The following is a 14,495-nucleotide window of genomic DNA, read 5'->3' as shown; positions in this document are numbered from 1 at the left end:
AGCAAGCATATTCCTGACAGTCCTCAACAGATACAAAACAGCTCCACTTATCTGAAGACTCCTATTTTTATCTTGTATTAGCATTTTTAAGGTTTTCTGTGACATATTAAAGAGAAATAAAGGCCTGGTCCTGCTGGCACTGAGTGGAAACATGCATAGAGAATATTTAGAAATTATATGCCTTACTTTATGTCGCTATGCAGACCTACTGATTCCTTCAAGTCTTTATAGTGTAATACATATACACCTAAAAAAGCTTGACATTATTAGTTTAACAACTACATGCTAGAATTCACCAAGGACTAAGAGCTGCACCATTTACCCAGGCTGCTGAGACAAAAGAGGGGTTAGTCTACACAGAATTTTGTGTTGATACCCTGTTGCTATCACTAAACTGGCCAGCTCTGCTTGTCGGTGTGTACTGAAGTCATTGCAACACACACTTCTTTGCTTTATGCATTGAGTGGAGGCATCAGCTTGGCCACAGACCTCTCCTTGTGGTCACCAGCTCTGCACATGCATCCTGTGTGCAAGCAGGACTACCTCAGTAAGAAGTAGAAATTGGTAGGAGTTTTCCATTTGTTTTCCTGCCTCCCCCTGAATCCATTCTACTTCCATAACATCCATTGATGGGAAGTTTTTCTGGCCTTCCAACTGTATCTTTTTTGTTTATTCTGAATCTTGGCCCTGATATCTTTACCAGCTTTCTCGAAATGTAGCAATGGAAGGAACAACTTCTATTCATCTTCTCCATGTCGCTCGTGACTTCATAAAGGAGTTGTGCACCCTCTCCAACTGGTCCCCTTTCTATTATGAAAAATTGTAGCTTCATAGACCTCAGTCATTCTTATAAAAACAACTTCTATATATTTGAAGATGATCATTGATTATCCCAACTTGTTCTACTTAATTCTTTCAAACTTCACCATAGCTCATGGACTATAAAACCCTTAATGTCCTTGTTGTTTTCCTCTAAAATCTCCATGTCCCTCTCAAAGTGTTCATCCAAATGGTGTCACTGCCCTGCAGAATAATTCCTCCCATCCCTCGCTTACAGTATTTTGCTAAATATGCTCCAGGTTTTTTATATTAGGTTTGCAACAGCCTTTCATTTTACCCCAAGACTCACTCTGGGGTTCATTTCTACACCATTCTACCTTTCCCTGCTTCCCTGGCTAATCAATACACATTCAGTATTTTTGCAATTGGATATTTCTTACTACATGCAACACTTAATATTTGTACTTCATGTTATTGCTTTCAGGCCATTTATTTATGTTGAGTTTTACACATGACATATCTCTGATAATTTCTGGTGTGCTCAGGGTATGGTCTTCAATAAAAAAGCACTTTGAAGCAATTCTTCCTAAGATTTAGACTAGCTGGGGCACAGAGTGTTACATCGCCCAAAAGAGTTTCAAAGGGGAAATCCACTTTCAAGAAAGGTATCTCAGGTTTCTGGGGAGACACATGTTCTACTTAGACCTCACTGCCTTTGGATCACACAGAATTAAAGTGCTCATGATCATTAATGGCCCACATAGATGGGAAGTTGATAGGGACTATACCCAGCTGATGGCAAGTAAAGAATCTATCCAAGAGTCATCTGAAATACTTTCATGATGTAAATAAAAGTTAGGAGACATTAAAAAAAAAAATCACAATATTGAAACCAAATGAATAACCAAAAAAAAAAAAAAAAACAAAACCCCACAAGTAAAAACCATTACTATTACCTTGACCATTTCCAGGAAGTATTTTGTAAGGCCTTGGATTAATTTTCAAATCTGGTTCCCATAACTGGCTTTTAGTGGAAAACCAGGGCCTTTACGAATATCTCTTGTACTGAGACTTTCAGACTGCTGCTGGCAGCCTCAGAGAGGAACCACCAGAACCCAGCTTTTATTTCTTGTGTCATGTGGTATGTCTATTTAGAGAGAAATAATATGCATAAAGGAAAAGTGCTTGATGAAAGCAGAAGTAAAAATAAAACCAATGATACATCATAATTCAGGAGAAGGTCAGGTTGACACTTTGGAGAAGTGACTTTTCCATATGAATAGCATTTTGAAAGAAAATCTGTTATCTTGATTGAAAAATATCATTCATCTGAGCTATAATTGGAGCATAAATAAATACAAAATAACTGGACCAGGCCTAAATCTAAGTCTTGTTTTGTAAAGTCTTACATTAGTTGTTCCTTGTTATTGTCTTCAAGATTTTGCTTACTGGCTAAGGGTACAAGCACCCTGGCTGGAAGAAGTAGACACACATTTCATGCTAGAATTGAACCCAAGCTGTCACCACATGTCCTAGAAGCAGGAAAACACCTTTGGGTTCCTCTGTTAACTTTTACTCAGAAATTCTCCCTGACACATAGAGAAGGAAGTTCTGATCACCAGATGTTTGAACTATGAAATTTTTTGTTGTTTTTTCAATTTTTTTCTACATATAAATGTATCCAACTTTCCAGCTGCCATTAAAAGTGAGCATTTTCTCAGCAGTCAGGAAGATTGTCAGTGATTTCCTTCAGATTCTTCTAACAGGAAATTCTGTTCTCATTTCTGGCAAGTGCCACTATCCTCACAGCTTTTAGCATTTAATGGTTTTTCAGCAATGAAATTCTCATTCCATAAAAAAAAAAAAAAAACTCCCAAACCCAAGAAAAACTCACAAATAAAAAATGCAATTGTGGTCACAGCTAAATTCTATATCAAGTTTTCCATCAAAAGTGTAGCAAAAACATCCATATGACATCATCTACTTTGGCTCTCTGCTGGCATTTCTAACCTCAGCAAGCTAAGTACAGACTGTGTATCTTGCCTCTGGACACAGTGGACACACAGGATGCCTTTAGGCATATTTAGGGGAACAGAGGCTGCAGATCCCTCTATATAAATATATCCACCCCACATCTGGGAAACAACCACTGCCAACAACAAAAAAGTCAATGCCCACCATTGTCTTTTTGGAAAGAGAGCTGCCCTTGACTCCAACCCAAACTGAGGTACCACCTGGCTGAAGAAAAATATTTCTGAGAGACTTTTTCTTCTCTCAACAGTTCCTGTGTGTCTTTCTCTGTAACATGACCAGCTTTTCACAGCAGGAAAAGAAAATGTTACCCAGAGAAAGCTGGAAGGGTGTTGCTTTTGTGTGTGGCAGACAGCAGCTTCTCTCTGCCTCCATGGGCTGATACCCATTGCCATGGCCTTAAATACAAGCTGTAAAGCCACATGGCTCACAAAAAAAAAAAAAAAACCAAAACCAAAAAAAAAAAACCAAACAAACAGATGGAGGAGAAGTGGGTTTAATTCTGGGTTGCCTGGGAATCCTATCAATTCTCTCATTCATGGGAGCTTCTGGACCAGGCACTCTCAGTCACAGAGCTCTCTTGGTGCTCACAGCTCCAGCTTAACTCTCTTTGCTGGGGCATGTCCAAGGAGAAGCACAGGACTAGTGACAACAATCCTTCCCAGTCACAACTCACCACTGTCCCTTTACAGTGCATCTTCCTTTCTACAATGTCTTTTAAAGCCAGGTCAGGGACCTTTCACCCTGATGGCACTGCCCAAACACTCTTTGTCCCTGGGGCTAGGGGTACAAGCAGGGTCTGTCACCATTAGCCAAAGGGAACAGTTCTGCAAATGGAAGACATTAAGGAAAAGCACAGCTCCAACTCAGTGTTGGTTGGGAATGTCTCCTACCTCCAATGCTCTACCACCCTGGGGAAGGGGAAAGGAAAGACCTTCCTAAAATGATGTTATACAGAGGAAATGTGCCCTCCAAAGAGTCCACAGGAATAATAAGGTGAAATAAAGACAAACTTAAGAGAGTTATTGGAGGGCCCAGTGTGCAGTCTTCTACAGATGACATTTTTAATGCCTCAAAGATGAGGAGCTTTGTGGAAAATCAATGCGTTTCCGAGGGAAAGGAGCCAACAGAGCTTAAACAGCTCCCAGTGACTGCAGGCCTGCAAGAGCCTGCAGAACCCTCCTGAGCCAGCCCCCAGCTCTGTGTGGTGACTGAAGACCATCTCCTCACCCAGCACAGGGCTGCTGCCAGGCACAGCATGGCCCCAAGCCCATGGTGCTGCAGGCAACTCCCACATCACTCAGAAGTGCCTCCACAGAGGCGATACTAACACAAGGGAACAAACACAAGCTCAGCTTTGGTTGTGGAGCAGGAGCCTCCCTGTCCTCTTCATAACTAAATTCACACCAGTCAGCCAGAAAAGGAGTGCAAGAGAGCCCAGGCCCAGAGCTGTTTGACTCTTGCCTGGCTGAGAGCTGTTGTGAGTCAGCCAGAAAGACGGACAGAGAGGACCATAATTCTCAGGATGGCAACATCCTTGGTGCTGCCCCATCCAGGTGTGGAAATGAGCAGCTTTGGGGCAGTGGTAGCTTACCTGGGGAGAGCTGCCCTCCTGCTTCTGCTCAGTCTGCACTGCAGCTGACTTGTCTGGAGCAAGCTTCCAGGAAAAACAAAAAAAGCAGGCTGGGCAAAGTCTGCTCACAGGCTGTGCTGCAGCAGGAGCATCCATCTTAGATCCAGTGGAGGAGGAGAGCTTGGACAAGCTCCCTTTTTAAAGCAACAGTGCTCCCACTGAGCCTGGCAAGGAAGGGGAGTGCTATGCCCCAGCAGTGGTTATGCTGGATCTCTGCAGAGCACTTTATAGGCATTAGCTAATTGATCTTTGCAAACACCCTTTCAACAATTAAGCATCACCTGTCAAGATTTACAGGTGCAAAAAATAAGCTGAGCTAATGTCACCTGGTGCAGAAGTAGCCCATGATTTTAGGGTACCTGGACCAAAAGTCTCTTGGCCTGATTTTGTTGGTGCATCTATAGGTTTGTCTGACTCTAACAGTGCAGAACATCTGAATTCTGCTTGTAAATAAGAGTGAACATCTGTTTTTAAAAGCCAACATCATGGGTATTTCCAGTTGGAAATGCTAACAACAAATCACTAACCCTTAGTGATAATGGTGGCTTTTTTGACTAAAGATTTCTGAGAAGAAACGTCTAGAGTCAGGTTTAATGAGATTTTGTCTGTCTGCTTCTTTTCATGCATGTAGACAGGCTGCAGCTTCCCCATGGATTCCAGTGGACCTGCTGGATGAGAGTCAGGGTCTGAAAAGGAAAATAAAACTTTCCCTGTCCAGGACCACTTAGTCTGCATGACCTGAAGGACAAGATGGGACACCCCGTCAGGATCCATCACCACCCTACAAAAACTGCCATTAGGAAAACAGAGCAGTTGTTCTGAGTTTATCCTTCGGTGGCCACTGGCCACTCTAGCTCTATAAAATAGAGAAAAAGAGAAATGCAGGTAGGAAGCAGGGACACATGAGACACTCCACTGGCTGGGAGCTGATATTAACTGAGTGGTACAAGAGGTTTGCTTGGTTTGCGCTTTATTTTCTTCAGGGCATATTTTTGTTCTACAGTAGGCCCTTAATAAACAACACAATTTTAGCTCTTAGTGTGCTTGACCAAAGAGCTGTAAAATATACCTCAGAGGCTGCCCCTCTGCCAGGCTGTTGATGCTGTAGCAGTACTCAACCAAGGCCCAGATTTTTAGTTAGATAGATGCATACTGGTATCTCGTGGGATTTTTTCCTTGTAGGCTGAACAAGTTTGAAATTAAAAAACAGGGCAAGTAAGAACACCCACTAGGGCCTACTTGTGATTGTAGTACATAAATAGCTTTAAAAATCTCAGGTTTCTCTCATGTAGGGCTCCAAACTTCAAACTGGAAGAGAATTCTCTTCCCTTACAGCTATAAGACAACAGCTGAAGCTCCTGTCGTCCTTCAAATTGTGCTTCAAGGTACATCCATGTATTCAGGCAGCCTGTTTTTTCCTCCAAACCTTCCAGATGTGTGAGAGCTACAAGCTGAGTATTCCCCAAAGGGACAGGCCTGAAGGAATTCAAAGTCCTTCGTTAGGCACTCTGTCAGTGCTGCAAGCATCGCTATTTAATTGATGTACTGTTTTTATTATACGTGCCCTAAGGGAGTTTGCTGACCAAAGTGTCTTGTAAATTGAATAAATAAACAAATACATAAGCAAGCATCGCTGCCTTGACCAGCTCATGGTGTGACAGGAAAGTCCATGTGGTTTAATGTGGTTTTACACAATAACCCACTGTCTGGAATGGCTTGTTTGATCCTCACTAACTCTGACAGGCTCTTCCAGCTCCTTCCTCTACCTCAGCAAAGACAGAGGATGCCCCTCTTCACATTTCTAAGGTCAGTTTTCTGATTAAATATGTCATTTTAAAAGCTTCCTATAATGTGAAAACTGCCAATTTCCTTCCTTCATTTGGAAAATGGGTAAAGAATTTCATCATTTACTGTTAAAAGGAATGAGGTAGTATTCTTCTCCCCTTCTTTCCCTTTCCCCTGTTGTTTACCTGCCCTACTTCACAGCTCTGCGAAGTCATGATCTCTTTTCATTCTTACTTGTGTATTGTTTGGACCAAAGTACTTCTCCAATATATCTTTTAACAAAATCTTAGAAAATATAGCTGTACCAGTCATAGTCAGGATTACAGTGAAAAAAAAAAAAAAATTGGTACCATCTCGGGAGATAAGCTGGCTTAAGAGAAAGCACAGAAAACAGTATAGACATGGGAACATTACTCAGTAAGGGCTGGCCACCCAAAACTTTGCACTGCTGCTTGAGCAGGTTTTACAGCCTGTGCTCATCACTGGCCTGCCTCAGAAAAAGCACTATCAGTGCCCCAGCTGGCTTCTACACTCGTACAAGAACTGAAGCCACATGCTGACTGCAGTCAGGCCTTCATGCTCATGAATGTTATGCATGTGAGAGATTTTACAGCTCTGAGTCATCATCTTTGCCTACATTCATGTTCTCCTTTCCATTCTGGAAGGAAAGCACTTTCATTCACGAAAATTAAAAATATAGGTTTCAAGACAGATCATGATGCAATCACACTCTTTTATAGTGTTCAGCTTCTCGTTATGAAATATGATTCCCCTGAGGCATAACTATTACAGAGTGTGGAAAAGTGACTTAAAATGGAAAACAGGTTGTGTCAGCCACGCCTCTACGACTGCCCAAATCATCTCCTCTGACTGTAGACTTCCCTCATGGAACTGCTTAAAATCTTCAGGACAATTATCCTAGATTGTCTTCACAGTGAAATGCAGTTAAGAGTTGTTAGGATGATCTTTAGTACAGAGCTTAAAGGGACTGAAGAAATTAAGATGAACTGGAGACTGAACATAAACCCACATGTGTCCCAGAGCTCCGTATTCTTTTCCCCTCAACCATGTTGTAAAATTATTTTGGGGCAGTGTAGGTTCCATAGTCAGGCTTTTATGTAAGCCAAGCAAAAAGAAAACAATGTACCCTATGTCTCCCAAATATATGAGGCCTCTATTGTCCTTGAGGCAGATACTGGCCAAATCAAATTGAGATAAAATCAAAATCAGGAAAAATGTCAGAGATGGGGTATTTTTGAGGGGACAGTTGCAGAATCCTTCAGTTTGGATATACTCCTAAAATTGTTTCAGAATAGGAAAATCAGGCAGGATGCCTACTTCTCTGCCAAGAGAAACTGGAAATGTTTGACCTTAACATACGATTAGCTGTTAAATGACTTTCAAGGAGACTTTCCTAGCATAATCTACTTAGCTTTTAGCACCCATTTATCTCTTCACAGTGGAGATTAGGGTTGATTCTCAAGAAAAGCATTACTTAGAGGGTCAACTACATTTTTTTTTCAGCTGAGTAAATTATTCCTTTATGGGAATAATGAGAAAATTTTATGTCCTCTTTTCCTGCATTTAATGTATTGTTATGGAATAGGAATGATGGAAATGAAACACTCTACAATCAAGAAAAAAAAATCACCAAAAGAACTGATGGACTTGTGGTTATCCAGAAGGTTCTTAAGATAATTCTGAATTATGGATATGATGGACACCATGTTTTGCTACCAGGTATTGGCCTAGACACTGGTTCTAGGAAGAAATTAAAGAATCCAGGTAAATTCTTAAGTAATTAAATCCAGGTGAGTCTCAGTGTCTGGACAATGAAAAAAATTTGTGGTTAAGTTTATGATTTCTAGACATGCTCTAGATGCTTATAAAAAATTATGTCTGACTGCATCCAACTCAGGCCAGGAAATTCACCATACTTCATAATGAAACCTCTTCAGGGTTCTTCCCCTGCAACTCACGCAGGCCACATCCATACCACTTGATCTTGGGTTTCTGCAGGGATTGAAAGACATGAACCATGCTATACTAGCAAAGCCAGTTTATTACAAAACTCACTCATATTTATAGTTCTCTAAGTTCCGTGCAAAATTTTCCACCGGAACCTCTTTGCCCCTGTGCTCCCGTAGTAAGGCAATGTTTTCGGTTTTCAGGTCCTTGTTACATTCTCTATGGTCAGAGCAGTTAGAGTTACCAGACATGATGTCTTCACTTCTCTTCTTGCCTTGAGTTTATCTCTCCCACAGCTTCCACTGTACCAGGGCCAAGAGGTCAGCAGCACTACCCAACTCAGCTTCTGTACCTGTCTGGTCTTCCGCAGGTTTCCATGATGCTAGAAATCCGTGCTTCTTCTGTGGGTGTCTGAGGATACTAAACATCTTGGGATTGTGCTGGGCAACTGTGTAATTTCCAGACAGCGCACTTTCTTCTCTAGCAATTTTTGTGTCATGGGATATGCCCCAGAATGTTTGTTTCGCTCCAAAAGCCAGTCAGAGAGTGAATTTACATATGCAACATGTATGACCAGAGAACAAGGCCCTTTGAATTAGCTTGGAAGCTAAAGATATACATGGAGTGACTGACACTGGATTTTTATCACAATGGGTCCTCATACACAAGAAGGAATTGCAATCAAGTCCTGGGAGGCCGCTGAGAGGTGGCAACCAGAATCTCCAGGATTAAAGATAATGATAATGGTGTTTATCACTAATCCTTTACTCAAAACGACATAGGACTAAGGGTAATGGTTTTAAATTGAAGGGGCCATAGTTTAGATATAAAGAAGAAGATTTTTACAAAGGTGTGGTACAACTAGCACAGTTTGTTCAGAGAGATGGTAGATGCCCCACCCCTGGAAACATTCAAGATCAAGATGAAGAGGGCTCTGAACAACTGGGTCTAGTCAGAGATGTCCCTGAACATTGCAGAGGAGTTGGACTAGATGGCATCTAGAGGTTACTTCCAATCTATCCTATTCTATGATTCTGTGATTATCTGATTCTCTGACATTACTCTTTTCTTGTTCTGAGACATTCAAACACCAAGCACCCTCTTCGGCAAAGGTAGTTTGCCAGAGTACCCCGTTGTGACTGCTTTCAGCCTGAAAACTCTCAAGGGTCAGGTTGATTAACAAATCCCCTTAATTTAGCAATTGATTTTGCCTCAAATGAATTGTTCCCATATGTTTATTGTTAATCTATGGCAAACCCCTCTTTCACTGGAAATGAAATTGAATTGGCTCACATTTTTCACAGGAAAGAAGTGCAGACACAGTCAATCACATGCTCAACATGTGACATCACTTGAGCATGAGTTCAAATAGGTAGAGGAATGTGCAGGACTGTGGTCTTTAACTTTTGTTATTATTACCTCTGTTTCAGTATTCTCATTTTAAAAATCTTTATCCTCTCATAAATACCTCTCTTAGATTATTACTGCCACTTCCTAACATAGGAATTTTCTTATATTTCTCAAAGGCTAGTGTATATCCAGACTCTCAGTCACAATTTTCTGTCTGTTATTTAGTGATTACTGCAAATTAAATTTGTACTATACTGTGTGAAATAGCAATACCACCCCCAAAGGCTTAGTAATCAAAGTTAGACCACTGAAAATTGTTCAGGAGAGATGAAAAATATGTATGTATCTATATATTAATTAAAATATAAGTAACTCATCTTCAGGTGTTATTAAAAATCACAGTGTTTAAAGAAACCAATTAATTTGGCTGTGAATATAAATTCTTGTTTTACTACGGATGATTAACAGAAATTGTGAATTGCTAGAATTCTATTACTTTAATAGGAAACCACTTTTCTGAATAAGACAAACTGCCAGCCACAACCAATAATTATACCTTTTTTCCTAAGGATATGCAATAGTGGTGTCTGTTTTAGACGATTGCATTTTCAGCCATTGGAAGGAGCTAAAGTTACATAAATTTCCTGGAAAAGTACTTAGACAGCTGTTTACCTGAAATTGTGCTTGTTTCTAGCATCAGTCCTATAAACAAGTTATTTTATAATTGTGGCAGAGAAGTAATAAATAAATTGCTGGACTATTAGTACACAATTTATGCTTGCCTGTGTACCTCACAAATAGATGCTTTCGTATTTTTTTGAAGACTACTGCTAGTGATAACACCAATGTATGGCTTCAGTTCTACTTCCCTCACTGCATCTTTATGTGCAACAACAGATTTAAACAATTTAGCACATGAGAATAAATATTAAAAGAAGAGGTATTTATATAGCTCCTCAGTGTTTAAGGGTGCTTGCACAGTCAAATCCTCCATTGATGTACCAGGGACAAATACAGCTACACTTGATTTTAATGGGAAATATTTATGTCAATATTCCACATGTCAATGGCAGATTGAAATTAAGTGCTGTCTAACTTTAAAGGTTACTATTCTATAAATTGGAGTTGCCAGGCTGAGCCAGGCTCATGCTGGAGAGCTGACAAGACTCAGAGGGTGGGAAACTGCCTCACCACCAAGGCAGAATGGAAACCACAGATGAACCTCCCTCTAACATCCAGATCAGATTTCTGGTTACTGGTAAAAATTACTTTTCTAGGATGAACTGATTGTCCCTAGGATTCCTCACCACTTCAAGTCCTATATTTGGATAACAACCATCTGGGAGGTCTTTACATCTGTAAACCTGAGCTATATTTAAATTAAGAAAACTATTTACAGCACTTCTGTAACTGAAGGTGATGGTGAAGTCATGTGAGTGTAGGTTGACATCTTGAGGCTCTATCAGCTGTTCCTTCCCACCACCTGTACCTATCCCTCCATGTCCCGGGCAGTTTTCTCTTCCCATCTCTGCCAGAATATCATGAAGCTTGTGTCAGATCTTGGCACAGGAACATAAAGAGGAGAAGCTGAACAGGATTCATGAGCCGTGGGAGAATTATATCTACTACTGTGGCTGCTGATCCGTTATGAGTATCACAGCCAGAAACTCCCATCTGGAGTCTCCCACCAACTGCTCTTGGGCAGGTTTCGATACAGTGGTATTAACAAGTTGAAACTTGACCCTAGAGAGGAGTTTAAGCAGCAGTGGAAACTCTACCCATAATCAGTCCCTCTTATTTGAGATCTCAGGATGCACATGGATCATATTTTATAGCATTTCTTGCAACTAGGTGGGTTAGAAACATCCTATAAGGAGGGTTGTATTATGAACATCCAAAGGAGGGTTGATTTTAACTTACACTACACTGTTCTAATGAAAAACCTGAAAAATATCTTGAGACAGATGAACATAGTTATGAACTGACCATTTCTGATACTAGATCTTTCTATAGAGGTTTCTTACAGCTATCTTGCACAAAGCAATATATTGCCATTTTTCAGCACAGACACATTTCTCGTCTGACAGTTCTAATGTTTCCTTTTTGTACAGAAAGGAAGACAGAAGACTAGGATGTTTTTACTTGGAGCAAGGAATGTTCTATGCCATGCATTATTTAATGAAGAAAAATGTAGATCACAGAATCTCAGGATAATTCATGTTGGATGGGAACTTAGGCAGCCCTTGGTCTAAACTTCCCCTCAAATCAGATCAATTGTTAAAGGCAGAAGAGGTTGCTCAAGTCTTTTTTCAGTTTAGTCCAGAAAGAGTCCAAGGATGGAGACTGCACTACCTCTCTGGGAAACCTGGCCCACTGTTGCACTGCTGCAGAATGAACCACGTCCCCTTATGTCCACTCTGAACATCTCTCATTTCAGTCTAGGACAATTACCTCTTATCCTGCCACCATGTGCCATTCAGGTCAGTGATTATTTGCTCTTGAAGCCATTCCTTTAAAGGCTGAATGAGGCTTGGTCTTTGTTCCCCCTCAAAGGGAAAGTGGTCCAGCTCTGACTGTCTTGGTGGGCATCTCCTAAACTTGCTTGTATTTAACAAACGTCTGCTTTGTACTGGAAGATGCATGGGAATTTAACAAGCTTTGAGAAAAGGAAAGCAATCACTTCCCTGGATAGCCTGGCTCTGCTCAAGTTTATACATGTTGAATTTAATGAAGTTTGTGTTGGCCTTATCCTCCAGACCGTCCAGGTCTGTGGATGGCAGCCCTGCCTTTAAGCATGTCAACTTCTCCCTGCATTGTGTTGTTTGCTGACCTGATGAGCACATGCTCCTCATCCCCAGACACTGCTAGAGACCAATTGATAAAGAGCAAAGATCCTAGAGTAGATTTTTGTGATACACTTGCCATCAGTCTCAAGGAAGAGAGTGACCCACTAACCAGTGCCCTCCAAGTCTGATCATTCAAATAGTTTGTTACTTATCTAGCTGTCTAGAAACCTGTGTATAAAAGGAGGCATGTCAAAAGTCTTATTCTAGTCGAAATTAATTATGTTCATGGGTACTTCTCATTTACATGACTATTCATTTTATTATAAGTTTATAATAGTGGCAACCATGGCCTTGTCTGAGGTAATAAAATGCAGATGTATGGACACCACTTCATTTTAGAAACATCTTGGATGACCTAGAAGAAGCTGGATTATGAAGAGAATGTAATTCAGGATAAGATTTGTAGAGATCAGGAAGATCATAGAAAGCAACCATGGTCACATGCTCTTTCTGTAAACAAACTGTCCTACTGTTACTGCACCATAAAGAACTCCCTGAGAGAGATAGGATGAAAGGACAAAACCAACAACAGCACAAATGAGAAAAGAGAAATGGTACAAGTGTCACAGAATGAAAAGCATGTTGTTAGGGAACAAGAGGGGCAACATGAGCTGAGCACACATGCCTAGTCTATTCCCCAGAGGTGCCAAATAAACCAGATGAAAGGAGGAGGGAAATAAAACAGGACTCAACCTCTACAGAGTCTCCACCATAAAATTCTCTTGCAGCCAGTGGGTTTGCCCAAGCCTGAGGAAAGTTGGCGATGATGTTTGATGTGTGCTTGGAGCCTTTGCATCCAGTGACAAGATATGGGGAAAAGGAGGCACTGATCCATTGCAGTTCAGTGCTCAGCAGGGCTACTAAACTTTCCCAAACTAAAAATGTATTGCAACAGTTATTAATTCCCAGATTTGAATGAGTTAAGGAGTGCTACCTTCTCCCATAATGGTACAGCTGAAACTGAGAAAATGCTGCTATTTTTACAACAGCTTGATCTTCATAAATATGTCAAATTACTCTGTATTGTATTTTTTACAAAAGATTGTATGCAAATATTTACATGTTTTCTAAAGGCCAGTACTTTCTGCTTTTGTAGTGTAAATAAGCATTTCCCTTCATTTCTTTGAGTTTCTGTTTATTATCAGATTCAACAGGAATATTTTCTTCATGTGAATTAATCCACTGAAATCTCAGAAAATTAATCAGAAATTAATTATCCAACATGCTGTTCTCCTTTTACTACTTACAAATAGAAGATAGGAGAATATGAGAGCTACAGTTACTAAAATTTAAAGAACAAGTTACTCACTTTTTAAAGTACCTAAAATCATGAGACTGAAAAGTATCTACCAAGACTAGCTCCCACTTCTGCTTTAGTTCAGCTACACTTTTAGTATTGAAAGGGAAGTGCTTGGTTGCTCAGTGGTTTTGAAAGTCCCATGGATTACCTTTTTATTCTGTTACATACCTACACATCAGATTTTCAATTCACCATCTTCCTAATGAATTAGCCACCAGTTAAATTCAAATCTAATTTTAAAAACAAAAAAATTAAGGCAGAGAAAATATCTTATAAATGATCAAATTTATTCAATGGATGTGTGAGTATCAGTGCATCCTTCCCTCTAGGAAAAAAGGAAAACCAAATTTCCTTTACAAACTGTGTCTGTCTGCACAGCATCACAGAGAGTCACTGGACCAGTAACTCTGAAAGATTCCTTAGGATATAAAATGCAAATAAATTAAAAAAAAATACAGTTTAACTAAAGATTTAACACTTTTGATTAAATTCATGTTTCTGACCAGTGATTTAATTCATTTAGACTTAAGTCAATCTACATTGCCTCAGGCTCCCTATCTGTGTATTTCACATTTATAAAATGGATGATATTAGGATGAGTTCCTTTCATTAGCCAGTGTGCCTCATTAGGAAGAGCAATGCTTCTTTCAGCTGAATTGGATTTTTCTCGACTCTATGGTTCCTTTGTCCTTTGCTGATTTTTCCTTCAATAATTAGCCAGAAACACAAGGTTTTTTGTGATGTGGACACTTGTCCACTAGATGCTGCACTAAGCCCACCTACTTATTTCATATCTCCATCC

At 40.2% G+C, this 14,495-nt stretch overlaps 1 protein-coding gene across 32 annotated transcripts in view; it reads right to left on the bottom strand.

Annotated features, from left to right (window-relative positions):
- Nucleotides 1-14,495, bottom strand: part of DLG2 (discs large MAGUK scaffold protein 2) — a 988,777-nt gene that overhangs the window by 623,069 nt on the left and 351,213 nt on the right. Inside the window, exon 1 of one of the 32 annotated variants that reach the window (XM_072937147.1) lies at nucleotides 4,406-4,555. The exons of the other annotated variants lie outside the window; for them this stretch is intronic. Within the exon in view, the coding sequence (XP_072793248.1) occupies nucleotides 4,406-4,540 (135 nt within the window). The 5' untranslated portion in view covers nucleotides 4,541-4,555. Of the gene's footprint in view, nucleotides 1-4,405; nucleotides 4,556-14,495 lie in introns of those variants that run through there. 32 annotated transcript variants of the gene reach the window in all.

Source organism: Taeniopygia guttata, chromosome 1 (genome assembly GCF_048771995.1).
Source record: "Taeniopygia guttata chromosome 1, bTaeGut7.mat, whole genome shotgun sequence".
Lineage (NCBI taxonomy): Eukaryota > Metazoa > Chordata > Aves > Passeriformes > Estrildidae > Taeniopygia > Taeniopygia guttata.
Note: the sequence above shows the minus strand (reverse complement) of the source record. Positions and strands in the feature narration are given on the sequence as shown.